This window comes from Oryzias melastigma, linkage group LG24, assembly GCF_002922805.2.
Source record: "Oryzias melastigma strain HK-1 linkage group LG24, ASM292280v2, whole genome shotgun sequence".
Taxonomy (NCBI): Eukaryota; Metazoa; Chordata; class Actinopteri; order Beloniformes; family Adrianichthyidae; genus Oryzias; species Oryzias melastigma.
Genome location: NC_050535.1, coordinates 21,100,452 through 21,116,917, shown reverse-complemented (window position 1 = coordinate 21,116,917; position 16,466 = coordinate 21,100,452). Strand labels below are relative to the sequence as shown.

Genomic DNA, 16,466 nt, shown 5'->3' with positions numbered 1-16,466 from the left:
ACAACCCCTCCGTGAACCGCCACCTTAACGTGGTGGACGGGTTTGAGTGCTCGAATGATCTCAAGAGCTAAGCTTTCTTGGGCTTTTGCCCCTTCTAGACAGACAGGTCCTGAGTGACGAGCTAGACTAAGAGCGGTTCAGAAACTTTTTTATTAGAAGTACAATCAAAGATTTATTAACTTTCCTCGGATTGATGTCACCCAGTTGAGAGCCTGTTGACCGGGGCTCCTCCCTCGGGCCCCAGTCGGGTCAAGCCTGAAGAAGCGAGGTGGGATTCCTCTCCAGTGGGTCCTCCACCTGCAGGACAGCTCAGAAGGAGCAGATGCAATGTGGATGGCAGTCGAAGGTGAGTCCCTCGACAGCCCAAACACTGGACATCCTTGCTTAGACTGCTGCTTTCATGACCCAGTCTCAGACAAGCAGAGGAAGATGGATGGACGGCCCTGGCCTGGTCACTCCCTTCCTGCACAGCTGGGGAGTCTAGATCATCTGTTGCATATAGCAACTGGAGCCCTGTCTTCTGGTTTCCCGTCTCTGGGCCCTGTTGGGGGGCCTCTGTCGGTCATCGTTGTCCGCCTTCAATTCAATTTTATTTATATAGCCCAAAATCACACATAAAATTTGCTTCATTGGGCTTCATCCAGGTAATTTTACAGATGCAGAAAATTAGTCATAAAATATGAACAATTGCTAAAAACTAAACAGACTAAATCAAACTTGTCATCCCTGCCCTTAGACCCTTCCTCCCGGTAAGGAAAAACTCCTAAAAAAACCTGAGTCAGGAAAAAAGAAGAAACCTTAGGGATTCCCACATGAAGGAGAGATCCTATCCCAGGACGGACAGGAGATACCAGAACTGTTAAAGAAAGATTAGCTTCAACAACTACGTATCTAGAAGAGTTCATTCATATAGAGCTGAGGGACTAGTGATGATGAAGTCCATAGTCAAGACGAGGCAGAAGTGCAGTCCACGACCAGGAGCAGGAGGACAGACGACCCACCAGGAATCACTCTCACTCAGAGATGCAGGATGGTGTCGGGGGCGTGGTCCACGGCCAAGAGTGGGAGCGTGGGCGATCCACCTGGGACCTGAAATCTCTCCAGCTCCCCAGAAGAGAGTGGGAAAGAAGAACAACATGTGAATTGAACTGCACCAATCAAATAAATTTCACACAAAACATTTCAGAAGAAAAACTTTTATTTATACATTTTTATAGAATCAATGCAACTTGTAATATTGTTCAAATAACTATGCTCCAAACTTCTACTGGTCTTCCTTCCACAACAAACTTGTCATGGCTGCACGGTGATGTACACACTTGCCTCATAGCAACAGGGCTTTGGTTCAATTCCCAGATGGGTCATTTCTGTGTGGAGTTTGCATGTTCTTCTCCATGGATGCATCGGTTTTCTCCGGCTTCCTCCATCAGTCCAAAAACTTGTAGATGAATCTAATTGTCCCTTGATGTAAATGTTGGTCTGTGTGGTTGTCTGTCTCTGTCCCAGAGATCATCCACATCATCCTCCAAACCGACGACATCACTGTGAATCTGCAGACAATACAAATTCATTAGTGTTAAAAAAACTTAAATGTTTTTTAATGTCACAATAAAATATAGGAAAATTAAATAACGGTTGTTTCTTTATCCTGAAATTGAGTCCCCTGATCTAAGGGTTCTTGAGGGTTCATATATCAGTAAAAGATCTGACAGATAAGAAGGCGCAAGACCGATAAGACATTTAAAAACTGTTAAAATTGTCTCTTAAAATCAATTGTGGAGCACATGGGGAGCCAATGCAATAAAAATGTTTTTTAAATTACCTTGGACCCTAAATGGAAAAAAAGATGAGACAAGGGCTGCACGGTGGCGCAAGTGGTTGGCGCTCTCGCCTCACAGCGAGAAGGCCCCGGTTCAAATCCCGGCTGGGACCTTTCTGTGTGGAGTTTGCATGTTCTCCCCGTGCATGCGTGGGTTTTCACCGGGGACTCCGGCTTCCTCCCACCGTCCAAAGACTTGCCTCATAGGTTAATTGGCGACTCTGAATTGCCCCTAGGTGTGGATGTGTGAGTGACTGAGGCCCTGCGACAGACTGGCGACCTGTCCAGGGTGTACCCCGCCTTCGCCCTTCAGTAGCCGGGATAGGCTCCGGCACCCCGCGACCCCGAAAGGGAAGAAGCGGTCAAGAAGATGGATGGATGGAAGATGAGACAAAAAGGATTCTTAAAACTCATTTAAAAACAAAAACTCTCTTTTCCTATTTTTCTCCTGTCCCTTAAACACACCAGCTGCTTCACAGGTGATCCTGATGAAGATGATGGGCTGCATCTTCAGCAGGAGCTGCACTGACTGACACATTTCAGAGTCACCCTCAGGGACAAACCATGAAGGTCACAGACGGTAAAGTGATCCGCTTCCACCTTCAGGTCCTCCATGGGATTTCTGTGAAGCGTCTGGAGAAGAGAAAGGAGAGGCTGGTCCTGAGCGGAGCAAAGGTCTTCGGGGTTCCTTTGGAGAACTTACCCCGACAGTACCTGCCTGAGTTTGGACTTGTGCCGTGGTGAGTGTGGACAGCAGCGTGGGTGAGGGTGGGGGGACAGAAGTGATCTGAAAACATGTCGGGTGGTGTGTTCTCCAGCTTCTTGGTGGATTCCTGCTCTTCTCTCCTGGAGCGTGTCGGGAGTGTGGGCCTGTTCAGGAAGCCGGGCTCTCTGCCCCGCATCAAGGCGCTCCGGGTAAACTCTGCTCCTTTTCTTCAGCTCTTGTACCAAACTAAAGTCATAGTGAGCAATTTGGCTTTAAGTTTATTCAAAAAGTAAAGCAAAACAATGACATAAAAATCACAAACTATGAAAAAATTAATCACTATTAACTTTTTTTTAATATATAGTATTTGCTGACCACTTATCTATGTCAAATCATGCAAAATTTCACATTTAGAACATTTATTTTTAATTTTGACCGTTAACCAACTAAAAAAGAAAATATGTCAAATTATTCACACTTTTGTGTTTTGATTGATCACTAATAAACACAATGGTTTACTAGGTATGTTTTATGAAAATATGCTGCTTTTGAACAAAACAGGCCAAACAAAAATGTTTCCTTTTACATTTATTGTCAAAAATTTTTAGATTTATCAAGTGTTAACCCAGAAATGTAATTTGTATGTATAAAACACTAGAAAGGTAAGATAAGCAGAACTCTAAAGACTTTTATTTCGGCAGTATTACTCCAAGAAAACAAAGATGTTGACACATAGTTACGTTAATTAGTTGCATAAATTAATATTAATGCGTTAATTTGAGTTGGATAATCGCATGCGTTAATGTTCACAGCCCTGGAAAAAAAGCTTTAATTTTTTTTTTTTTTACTTTTGATAATCCTGTTTTTGTTTGTCTTTAAATGATGGCGTTGGTGAGGAACACGTTTGTGGGTTTAGTCTGATACAAGATAATGAAGCTCAAGATGAGAGAAAACTGCTGTTTAAGATGGTTAGTATCTGCAGGAGTTCACAGATGTATGTTCCTTATAAAAGTGATCTCATTAAAGAGAATCAACCAGGTTTTAAATGCATAAAGGAACATTATTAACCAAGAAACAGGAAAATCTGTCATGTTTCAGGTTTGTTGGGGAAATATTGAAAATATAAATAAAACAGTTTATTTTAAAATTTGAAGAGGGAGATAAAACCCTGACTTTTTTTTTACTCTAAAAGCATAAAAATAACAATAAAAATGTTTTCCTTTTAACCCCCCTCCCATCCCATTGGTTTATGTGAATTAGCCTAACAAAATAAATGTCTCGTAACGGCTCTATTTAAAAAAAAAAAGTAAATTAAAAAAACACAAAAGACACGTCTTGCATTCAAATTACTATATTTTTGGTCAAAGAAAAAAATGTCAGTGTTTTTTTTCCCCTTTGCAGCCAACTTCAGGCTTCTATTTTGGTAGAATGCACATTAAACAGTTAGGATCACTTCAATGCAAAGAAATATATATATATATATATATATATTTTTTTTTTTTATATAGTAATTTTAAAAAAAGCTTTATGGCTTTCACAGGTTAAACATATCAGAAGAATAAAAACGGAAGCGTTGACGATAAAATATGAATATTTATAAAATCTGTTAAATAATGGCTGATTATTATCACACTGTTTTCACCTGATCCAAATGCATCAATTCCATTTGTTTCTGTTCTTTTTCAAAGTTTTGTTTGCCCCAAGTTGTTTAAAAAAACAAAATCAACTCTCAAAAGTGTGACTCTATTTTTTACTCTACCTGATCTGTAATGATGCTTGTATGTTTTTCTTTTTAAACATATATTTAGCCTTTATTTTGTCCTTCTAGATTGACCTGTTTGCTGTTTCAGGCCAGACTGAACGGCGGTGAGGGCTGCCTATCCACGGCCCCGCCGTACGACGTGGCTGCGCTCGTCAAACAGTTCTGCAGGGAGCTTCCAGAGCCGCTCTTCCCACGCGAGCTCCATGCGGCTCTGCTGCAGGCGCAGACGCTGCCCAGCATGCAGGACAGGATGTCGGCCCTGCAGCTGCTGTCCTGTCTGCTGCCTGCAAGGAGCTGCTCCAGCCTGCATTTCCTGTTTCACTTCCTCTCCAAAGTTTCTCAGAGGTACAAAAACTACAAATTTCTTTGAGACATTAGAGTTTCAGGGACGGAGTCATCTGCTTTTGTCATTTTTGTGTTTGATCAGGCCAGAACCCAAAATAGTACACTTACTATACCAAGTATTCTTGAGTGTGAATATATCATGAATACTATAGAACGTGTAGTGAGGGGAGTTTATGAACTGAATACTACTTAAGGCTAAATTGGAACATTTTAACTTTAAAATAGATGGTGAATAAGAATTAAACCTCAAGTATACTCTCTCACTTTTAGATTAGACTAAGTATACTTTTACTACACTTAAAGTTCCCCAATGACATTTTTTTGTTTTAATGATGATTATGAAGTTTTTAACCAAAATCCCACAACCTAAAATCTGAAGCCCGTTTCCAAAATCTCCTCTGAGGGGGCGTGGCTTTTGGAGCTGAGCTGAGCAGCTCCGCCCCTGACCCCCCCCCCCCGTCTGATTTTGTTAGCTCTGTATCTCTCTAGCTTAAATCTTCAGTTGCTACATAAAAATGTCCATCAATAGGTGTGTTTGAGATCATACAGGTGGACGCTGCGCAGATAGCCTGGATTGCAGTGCATGTTGGGTAGTTTTGACTCTGACATCGCATGTCAATCATCATGAAAATATTGCAAGAAAGAGGAGGGTGCAGCTGCAAATCTGGCCCTGCACTGACTGCAAGCCATCTACATGACTACAAAACAATGCATTGTGGGAAACGGTGTCCTGACAGTTTATGTACTTGACCTGATCAGAAATGATTCGCGCTAAATGAATTAAATCTGCGCATTCTGTAACTTTTTCTGTGAAGTAGTGAACTTCTGATGTAAAAAATGAACAATATTTAAAACCATCTTTGGTTTATTTGTTATTGTTGCCTTTAAAAGTTAACTTGAATTTCAATTGAATGTATTTCTCTGGGACAGCGGACATTAAAATAACCCAGGAACAAGCTGCTCCCTGTAACCAGAAGGCATCAATTCATGCTCCGTCTTTCAGTCTCAAATGCTGTAAAGTTTTAAAATCAGATTTGGATTCAAAGCATGATAGAACCATCTCAAAGTCTGGTTTGTTTTCAGATGCTCGGAGAACCTGATGACCAGCTCAAACCTAGCGACGGTTTTCACGCCGTGTCTTTTGCCGCCTCCAAACAAGGCGGAGATGTCGCAGGTTCGGCTGGAGCTGCGAGTCCTCGTCCTGCGGACGTTCATCGAGAACCCTCATCTGTTTGGTATGGAGCCGTCCTGTCAGCCGTCGGTGAGCGTTTGTGTTCTGATCCCTGCGTGTTCCAGGAGTGATTCCCAAAGCGGTGATGGACAGCATGGAATACTTTCAGAGTTTCCATTCTCAGGACGGATGCTCGAAGAGGGGAAAGAAACACAATTTGAAAGGTAAAACCCAAAGTTTGATTCAAAATCAAACTGAAATGGATTTGTAAAGTGTTTTTGTGAAATGCTGACAGCGTCTCTGAGGTGGATTCCTCAGGTTCAGGGGAAGACCAGAGTCCCCATTTCCCACCACCAGAACGGGACGTCCGGAGACAAACCTCGACTGAGGAGGAGCTTCGGCATTGACAACTTTCCCAACGTGGAGCTTTTCCGCTCTGCTCTACCACCAGCATGGAGAAGCAGAACTTTTCCATCAGAGGTTTCAAGCCTGGTGTAACGTTTCATGGTTTTAAAGAGTTCTGCAGGTGGAGAAACTGCAGCTGTGGAGCAGAAGATGCTGACCTTTGACCTCTTCTCCACGCACTAACTTAGGATGTTTTTATAAGAGGATCCCCTCTAACACACATTTTTCTTTGTAAAGTTGCTCTTAAATAAATTTTTTGTTGACCATTGACAGGTGCCCCCCCCTCCAACCACTCCAAGCCTTTCAACCCTCCCCTGGTTTGCATGTGCAGAAGTCTTTGACTTTAACTTAAAGGTGCTGCTGTGAATGTGATTCAACAATTAATGGACTTCAGAACGAATCATGACGTCCTCCTGGAATCAGAATCCAGGCCTCGAGGGCCGGTGTCCGACATGTTTACTAACCAACAAGCTATGGAAGCTCTTTATTGACAAAACACACCTGATCCAGGTAGCCAGCAGCAGGTGAGAAAGGATTTCTGCAGGAGGCCAGCCCTCGAGGCCTGGAATTTGACACCCCTGCTCTAGAACTTTCTGCTGGGCTGTTGCAGTGAATTCGTATTATAAAAAACGGTTTACAAACACCAGAGCTGGATGTCACAACCCAGACCATGACTGACTGGAGATTTCTCTCTGGACCTCCAGCAGTTTGGGTTCTGCTCCTCAGTCTTCCTCCAAAAACCTTGATTCCTAAATGAGAGACACTTTCCTGTCATCAGAAAACATCATCTGACCAACAGTCCGGTTCTTCTTCTTCTTGATCCAGTTGAGACGTTCCAACACTGAGGACAAGGAGAAAAAGCTTGCAGAGAAGTCCCAGTGGGGATTTGAACTAGACAAAGTGCAAACCGCTACATCACTGCTCTTATCTGTAATTATATTAGTTACAAAAGCTGAACAAGTTGGTGTAAGGAGTAGAAAACTGAATGCTATAATAGGACTTAACAACCATAATGCTAATATAAACACATTTAGCTAAATAAACTAGCTTAAAGTTTAGTGTCAAATTCAGCTAAAGTAAAACAAATCTGTTCTTCACAGCTTGAGGGGAAACGTAAAAATGTAAGAGAAAATACAATTCAAATAACTCAAGAAGCTACTGCTTTGCCTTATATATATATATAAACAGATTTATGACTAAAAATGTCAAAATTAAAAGTTGATCATTTGTCTAAAAGTATGCTGGTGTTGTAGCAGCTGAAATTTTCCTTCAAAATTGCTGCAGTTTTTATGAAAAACTAAAAGTTAAAGAAAATAAGTTGAACTTTGAATTTGAACATGTAAGCTGAACATGTTTTTTTTTTTTTTTAGATTCTGTATGATGCTTTCTGTGTATGAAATTCATTTAAGAGCAGAAAAACGCGCCGCAAAGATCAGATTTCGCGTCTCCGGTCAGAGCAGCTGCACTGATTCTCCTCCAGGCTCATCAGCCAATGGGAGAAGGAGATTTTTGGTCTCCTAGCAACTGCCTCCAGAGCTCAACAGCGAGTCTTATTGTCCCTTTGCCACTCCGGATGTGGTAGACCTTCAAAATAAAACAATGACTTAAATAAATCTTTTCAAACCGTCAATAAAATGTCTCCTTGTAGTATTTATTTCAGAGTAGCATAATTTTAAGACATAATCATACTCAAACAGAGGTAAAGGTTTCAGCGTTTTATATGTTTCGAGACGCATTTGTGACGTAACATTTTACTTTGAAATGTTGTTTGTGTTAGCTTGACAGCGCTCTGGCGCAGGTTTCGTCTTTGGCGTAGAAAGGTAAGAAAAATGCATAAAATAATGGAAACAAATGAGGAAAATTCCCTTTTTTAAACAAATGTATGAGCTGAAATGTTGCCGTGTTATAAGCTGCTGTTCGGATGTGATCGTCGTTGTGTTTACGTCGATGTTTGCCTCCATAAACCTCCTCCAGCGTCCGCCCGTCCCGATGACTCAGATGGGAGCCCCGGCGCGGCTCTCGGCGCTCGGCCTGCTGCTCTGCCTGCAGCTCGGTGCGGCCCGCAGCCCCCGCACGGCCGACCAGGTGTCGGAGGCCGACATCCAGCGGCTCCTGCACGGCGTCATGGAGCAGCTGGGCATCGCTCGGCCCAGAGTGGAGTACCCGGCCCACCAGGCCATCAACATCGTGGGCCCTCAGAGCATCCAGGGTCAGCCTGCGGTTGATTCTTCCGTTACATATAAGAAGCTCTTCTCTAAAGTCTGATTCATTCAGTATTTCTTCCGATTGAAGCAGATTTCTCCAAACGCAGTGTCTGTCTTCCGCCACCAGGTGGTGCTCACGAGGGGCTGCAGCACCTGGGCCCCTTTGGAAACATCCCCAACATCGTGGCAGAGCTGACAGGTGACAACCTCCCCAAAGACTTCAGCGACGACCACAGCTACCCGGACCCCCCCAACCCCTGTCCTCTGGGCAAGACGGGTACCAAACTCTGTTTCCGTGGCGACCGCTGGAGTCCCACTTGATTCGGGTTTGACTGATGATAACGACAGCCGTCTCTGCTTGTGTTTGTGGTGTCAGCGGGGGACGGCTGCCTGGAGGGCGCCCCGGACACAGCCGAGTTCAGCAGAGAGTTCCAGAAGCACCAGCATCTGTTTGACCCCGAGCACGATTACCCCGCTCTGGCCAAGTGGGTGAGTGTTCAGCCAGACGGCCGTCTGTGTGTCTGTAACATGCTGCAGAAAATGCTGGTTTTGTTCTCTTTTGGTTCCAAAAATGACAAAAAAAAAAACACAAATATCTAGAAGAAATGTTTGTGAAGGAAAACAGATTTTTTTTGCTTAAAGAAAAAAAACAAACAAATCCATCAGCTGAAAAAAGTCAAAGAAGCTGAAAATATTACATTTGCATTACATTACATTACTAAATGTTTGTAACTTTTCAACCTTAAACATGATCGGCCGCTTCTCTCCTTCAGGATCATCTGGAATTTCATTGATTGTGTTAACAGCTGAAAAGTTGCAATAAATCAGAGAACATTAACACTGGAGCTCCAGTGTTAACCTAAATTAGAAAAAACATATAAAAAAAAGTTGAGTCAGCAACCTAAATACTTCTAAATGTCTTACAGGATGCAGAATTAGGTTGAGAAAGTTTAATTAATCTATATTGCGCCTTAAAATGACCTCAAAGAACAATAAAAACAAGAGCTAAAATATTGAAAAGAATTAAAGATCAGAAGAAAATGAAAATGAAAACCAGACCAAAAAAGGATCAAAAGCACCAATTAAAAGTTTTTAATCAATTATTTTATGACAAAAGTGAAGAGCTTAAAAAAAACTGTATTTAAGGAAAATGGTTAATTTAGTTCTGATTTACACACCATATGCTACATATTAATTAAAGTGAAAATTTCTGAATCTAAAAACATATTTTATTTTATGAAATTATTTAGGAAATTTTGGAATAAAAAGTTATTTAGATTATGCTTTATTTTTGCAAATAATTTTGAATCTCAATTTTTTTGGTGTCACAAACTTTCTTCAGCATTTGCAGCATTTAGCACTTTGATTTTAATTTATATTTTCTCTATTTTGACAGTTCTGTCTTTTAATATCCTAATTTGTTTTTTTTATTTCTATTTGTCATATTTTTAATAATAAAAAATCTTTCCTTGGTTTCCCCATCAGTCTTGTGTTAAATGTTTTCTTTTCTGTTTTAAAACATATTATGACAATAAAAGGAGACTGGAATAATAAAAATAAAGATCTATGGAATAAGAAAACTGTGCAGAAGGATGGACATTTCCTCGTCTGTCCTTTTATTTTGAAATCAAACATCTGCAGTGAGAGACTTTGTAAAATTATCACTGCATCAGATGTTTAGAGAAGTGGCAGAAAGCTACAGTAGGTACGGTGGTGGGAGCTTCATGCTGTGGGAGGTTTCTTTGGAGCTGCACCTTAAAGATCCACGCTGATGAAAATGGTGTTTTTAGTGTTTTTAATAAGTTCTTTCTCATGATGGAGGATAAATAAAATTGAGCTTTTCTCTATCCCAATGAGGAGAATAGGAAAAAATATTACAGTCAAATAGATCCATGAACGTCTTTCTTTTCCTCGTCTGGGCTGGAATCTGGATCTAAACTGCACGGATGGATAACTACGATATCGCTAAGCTATTTTGTTAGCTCGGTGTTGAGAGGGGCTGTAAGCTAGAGTGTAAACAGAGAACTCTCAGTGATGGGTGATGGGAAGAGGAGGCAGAGTTGTTCCATACCAACAGTCCCGCCCACATCTCAGAGGTGAAGCTGCAGAAACTATGTCCTAGAAACATTTTCCGTCTAAAAAAGGTAAAATCATAATTCAAAGATCAATGGGATACTTTTACAAAAGATCATCTAGAATGATCCCAAATCTAATCAAACGTTATGCTAATAAATGTATCATTAAGATGCTGAATTCAATCTGTGAGTTGATCATTTCCGTAAATCCGTTCAGTTCTGTGATTTAAAGCATATTTTCTTCCCTTTTCTTTACAGAATAAGGAGCTTCTGCTGCAAAAACTGAAAGGAGGACCTAAACGAAGAAAGAGGGTACGACTGGTTTGAACTGGATTCACTCTGAGAATCCACTGCTTTTGATCAGAAATTTGTGAGTCAGTAAATAATCTTGCGTCCTCAGAGCGTCAACCCATACTTACTGGGCCAGAGGCTGGACAGCGTGGTCGCCAAAAAGTCCGTCCCCCACTTCTCTGAGGAGGAAGAAGAGCAGGAAGCACAAGCTGCCACCAAAGCTTAGCATCAGGAAGACGAATCTGAGCAGTTTGGACTGTTTGTGATGAAAGGGGTTAAACTCATTTGATTCAGCCATAAACTTTATTCTGTGAGTGTCTTTCTTAAAATTATAATCTAAAGTTGTAAAGATTCATTCTTTCTTGCTCTGGTGTGACCGGCTGCACTCACAGTGCTGTTGGTTCTAAAAGTAGACGTGTTTTATCTGTTTTGGTGCCAATTCTTCCGTTTCTGCTCAAAAGTGACTGAATGTTCAACAGTCGTGATTTTTTTTCTTGCACTCTTTGTATCTTGTTTACCAGATCTTGTCAAAATGGTTTTGTTTATGTTCCCTGAAGCCAAATAAACGGTTTATCTGCATCCACAAAGTCCGGGGAGGGTTTTTCTTTCAGAAGGTGGGGGTGGATCTTCCTCCGTCGTCGTTCAAAAGTCTCTTAAGGAGCTGTGGGGGCTCCACAGGAGCACATGTGAGCTGACTGACCGGAGTGTCCCTGGGGGGTCAATAACAAACAGGTAACTCCATCAAAATGTCTTTGGAAAGACGGTCCTCCTGATGCGTAATCCGTGCGTAAAAGCTGTGCGTAAAATCCGTCTGTGTTCCTCCCAGGTCCAGCGATGTGTTCACGTTCGGTGCTGATGTGTTGGACCGTCGTGGCTCTCTTCCCCTGCCCGCTCAGCTGCGTGGATTCCGGGACGGTCCAGAGCGCAGTCCCGCATCCAAACAACTACAACCCCGACGACGCGGAGAGGTGTCTGCAGCCCCCCATCAGCAGATTCATCGCGCGCTCGTCGGGGTCCTCCACCTCCACTGACGAGGTGCTGGAGTCCAGCCAGGAGGCGCTGCACGTGACGGAGCGCCGCTACCTGCGCCTGGACTGGTGCAAGACGCAGCCGCTGAAGCAGACCCTCCGCGAGGAGGGCTGCGTGAGCCGCAGCATCATCAACCGCTTCTGCTACGGACAGTGTAACTCCTTCTTCATCCCGCGGCACGTGTACGAGGACGGCAGCGCCTTCAAGTCCTGCTCGGCCTGCAAACCCAGGACCTTCAGCACCGTCACATACACGCTCCTCTGCCCGGGCCAGACGCCCAGCACGCGGAGGAAGCGCGTCCAGCGCGTGAAGCAGTGCCGCTGCGGGACGGTCAGTGCGGAGTAGAGCCGAAAGGGCTGATGGGACTGCTCCTAGAACGGGTCACGGTGCGTGAACATAATGTACAGAAAACTATTACTTTAAATATTTGTTCCTGATGATGAGTCAACGCGCGCCGCTTGACGGATCTGCCGCGCGCGCGCAGGATTCCGTCTGTCATCTGCGTAAAGTTCTCATCCAAAAAAATCTTCAGACGTGGTTCAGGACATTAACCTGAGCCACACGAGGCTCTCTGACTTTAAACAAAATACAAATGTTATGAACACATAATTTAAGTTTTGTTATTTATGATTTTTGAACTGATGGAACTTTCTTTGTTTGTTTTACGAAATTTACTCTAAATCAAGAAGTCTCGTGTGTTTTACCACCCCTCCAAAATGCCCAGATGACCGAGCAAAATTATGGTAAAACGTGTTCTATTTAAGAAAACATGTTTATCAATGCTGCACAACAGAGTTTAGCTTCTGTTCAGAGACAAAGTGCTTAAATTGAAAGTGTAGAACTACATGTGAATGTGGATTTACCAAAAACAAACAAAGTGGGCATTCTAATATTTCACAGTAAACGGATTATCACCAAATTCCCCTTTTTGCTGCAGCGGAAGGATCTGATTTGACATACACTGTATTTTATTTTGAAAGGAACTTGTTATCAAAAGTAAAAGAAGCTAAAAATGTCTATATTAGAAAAACAGTAGATACACTGATATGTTTTAATTATTGTAAAGATTTAAAAGCTATGTTTTATAAATAAATAGTCACAAAAACTGAAATAAAGTGTATTTTTCTAAACTTTAAGACTTTCTGGGTTTTGGTCAGTAAGAAACAGACTTAATGTTAAAGGTGTCCTGATCTTGAGCAACACATCAATTAAAAATTTCATCATTTAAAGAAAATCTGCCACAGTCAGCACTTTCCGCTCCTTTAAACAGTTTATCACAATGAAGCCGCTGCAGGCCTCTTGTTTTATGATCACTCCATAGCAAACACACTATTTTCTGGGTGTTAAAATCTGATGAAAATATATACAACTTTTCTTGTCTGTATTAGTGTAAATTGCCATGGCAACCAGAGTTTCCCCAATGTCTGCTTGAGCTTCTCTACGCGGTTATGATCAAATGCAGGTTTATTTATTTAGGATGACACTGGAGAAATGAAATGTGATAAACATCTGATTGAACGAAGCTTCAGGTAACAAAGATGGGTCAAACTCGGATCCAGCGGCTGGAAATGAATCAGTTTTTCCTTAAAGTCTTTAGAACGTATGCACTTCATTTAAGGTGAGTGCTGGGTCACATAAACATGTATTAACAATGGCATATTTCTCATGATTAACTGACGCTCAAACATCCACCAGATTTCTCTTTCAATGTGAAGAACATGAGAACGAAAACTTTTGCAGGACAAGTTTGAGGTTTTCTTTCGGTCATAATGTGGTCAGAAGATGATTTTAGGTTCTGTCCATTGTGTGGAAAACTGAACAGATTCAACTTCACCTCTTAAACCTGCATGAATAGTTAGTTAATGCTGCATGTTGTTAAAAAGTGCTTAAAGTCCCTCTATAACATTTTTTTTTATTTTAAAAATTGTTCTCAGTTTTAATTATAACTTTTAAGTTTTTAGCCAAAATCCCACAACCTAAATGTCTTAAAAAGTCATTTTTCATGTTGATCTGAAGCCTCTGCTTCCAAAATCTCCTCTGAGGGGGCGTGGCTTCTGGTTGCCCCCCACCCCCCGTCTGATTATGATAGCTGTCTGTCTCTCTAGCATCAACCGTTCTATGGGAAATTCAATTAAACGTTAGCATCAAGCTAGAGGACTTTAGCTTCATGTGCTAAATCGATTTACATTTTTATGAATGGATTATTGATCTATTAAGCTCAAATTGATTCATTGATTTCATTGACTAAGCCCTAGCTAATGCTGTTGCTAGCCGTTTGTCTTTGAGCTAAATAATAATACATGTGTAATATTGAAGGCGTTGCACTCTTTGCTCTTCATATGGTCATGCCTTCATCCCAAACACACAAGATGTCATCGACCTCAACCCAAACCCCCAAAGATTATGGACTTATTCTCCTGTAATACGAATAAATCTTTACACACATTTCTAATATCTCTCTCTGTTGAAATTAAGCTTAAACTGAATTTATATAGACTATTACCTGTGATCAGTAGCAGGCTATGCTAAAATCTAGCCTGTAAAGCAACCAGATTTACCCTGTATTGAGGAAATGCACAGTAAGTCACAATAAGGAACTATTTCAGGAATCTGAGTTGTTTTTCCAAAAAGTCTTCATATTGAACAAAGGGTCACTGTGACGTCCTGCTGCTGCTGCTCCTTTTTCCATCCGGTCCTTCTGGTCACCCGGGAGGTGTGGCCAATGTGACTTAATTGGCATCTGCTGGATATTTAAGACAGAAGAGGCCACACAAAGGTAGGCAGGGAGCAGAGCAGCAGAGTGAGGAGCTGGCTGGGGTTTTAGTTGGTGTGGTGCTGGTTTGTTTTGTTCTCTTACCCTCTTTGGTTAAGCAGCCATTAGCAGGAGCAGCTGACTCTGACGGTCGACATGGCTGGTCAGCAGTCTCCAAGACTTATTTTATGTTTGGCAAAGGTCCCAACTTTTTTTGTTTTTTTCATTTTGTTTTAACCAGCACACAAATTGTTTTTCCCTTTTGCTTTTCAGGACTCAGTTTCTTGTTTCCCTTATTGAATGATCTGTCTTCCTTTTTCTCACTGTGTTCAGTTTTTGTCCATTTTTGTCCATAGACTTGAGCCAGGTCTGCCCATTGGGACCATACCAATAAGCTTAAAAAGTCTGACCTTTTTCTGCATCAGCTGATAAGCTGCAGAAGCTTCTTTTGTGCTGTGAAGAAACAGACAAACATCTTCAGCCCCGCCTGACTGTGTTTTGAAGAATCCAGTCTGAGGAGATCATGCATGAATGACAGCTTTGTCTGATGGAGTCAAACATTTGGTCTATTTTAAGCAGCAATTGTTAAAGAAAGCAGTTCTTATGAGCATTAACAGCATCTGTTTCTGCAGTAGTCTGCAATGGTTAATGATCGGGCGCAACAAATCTGCTGCTAATTTTTCAGAAAATGACACAGTAAAGGCATGCTATTCTAAATCGAACATGCTAACATGGATCAAAACAGAAATGGAACATAAAGGGAAGCTACGCTCAAGAAGAACCTCATAAAAGAAACCCTGAGAGGACCTGAGCGTCTGAGTCTTTTCTAAATCTTCCTGATCCCTATCTGGGCGTTTATCTAGTGTTTACGGTGACAAAAAGGAACATTTTTAGGGCTGGTGAAGAGATGATGGACATGTGTCCAACAAGCACGGGCATTTCAGGATTATTGAATGAGCTCACCGGATTTTCTGATAAGAAAATGAAAGAAACTCCTTTCAGAAAAAGACAACGAAGAGTCAAAGCAGAGCTGTCCAAACTACCACTCCAAATAAATAAATAAATAAATCAGATCAACGTTTTTACGTCAATGTATGGGATCAACATGAAAAAGCTCCTGCTGGAACCCTCCAAAGGACACGTCTGACACGCTGTTTATAGTTTATAAAACTTTTGCCAACTGTAGCTGCGTCTCATCTGATAGTTTCTTCTGTTGTTGTTCACCTTTCTGCACGTCTTCTCAGGGGTCTCCACAGCCAATCAGATTTCACTGATCTGCATACTTGGATTTGGCGGAGAGAATGAGAGCAGCTCCTGGTCCCAGACCAGAGCTCACATGAACTTCTTCAGACTGAAACTTTGTTCATTATTATCAGGGGAAACGAACTCTGGTTCACTTTAAACAAACCAAATGTGTCCAGTCTGAATACACCCTCAGACTACAGATGTGCAAAAATTATGATGTAAGGGTCAAGATTTGATTAACTTTGTGTAAAAAAATGACTATGGCCGGGTTGATAAAATCGATTTATCCATTTGAATTGATGCAAGCTTAACAGATCAATAATCAATTCATAAAAATATAGATCGATTTAGCTCATAAAGCCTAAGTTTAATGGAATTTCCCATAGAACAGCTAATGCTAACTAGGGGTGTGCCAAAATATCGATATTGCGATATATCCCCCAAAAAACATGTTCTATATAATGGTAGTTATTAGAGAGGATTTTTACCAATTATCACAGTATCGCGATATTATCGATATCGTGAGCCATGTATCGCGTATCGTATCGTATCGTGAGGTACCCAGTGATTCCCAGCCCTAATGCTAACGCTAGGTCGATCTAAACATACATGAACTTCTTTATAAACTCACAGACATGAATTTTCTAAACTCTTTTAATAAA

At 41.5% G+C, this 16,466-nt stretch overlaps 2 protein-coding genes across 2 annotated transcripts; both read left to right on the top strand.

Annotated features, from left to right (window-relative positions):
- Positions 1–2,316: 2,316 nt before the first annotated feature.
- On the top strand, positions 2,317–11,361 carry LOC112157705 (neuroendocrine protein 7B2). Its single transcript, XM_024290607.2, has 11 exons — positions 2,317–2,559; positions 2,638–2,734; positions 4,376–4,632; positions 5,716–5,867; positions 5,929–6,027; positions 6,099–6,295; positions 8,183–8,417; positions 8,540–8,689; positions 8,789–8,901; positions 10,746–10,799; positions 10,888–11,361. The coding sequence occupies exons 1-11, from the start codon at positions 2,384–2,386 to the stop codon at positions 11,002–11,004; spliced, it is 1,647 nt and encodes a 548-aa protein (XP_024146375.2). The 5' UTR covers positions 2,317–2,383; the 3' UTR covers positions 11,005–11,361.
- A 6-nt stretch (positions 11,362–11,367) lies between these two features.
- Positions 11,368–13,687, top strand: LOC112158507 (gremlin-1). Its single transcript, XM_024291936.2, has 2 exons — positions 11,368–11,510; positions 11,605–13,687. The coding sequence occupies exon 2, from the start codon at positions 11,613–11,615 to the stop codon at positions 12,150–12,152; it is 540 nt and encodes a 179-aa protein (XP_024147704.1). The 5' UTR covers positions 11,368–11,510; positions 11,605–11,612; the 3' UTR covers positions 12,153–13,687.
- The last annotated feature ends 2,779 nt before the right edge of the window (positions 13,688–16,466 follow it).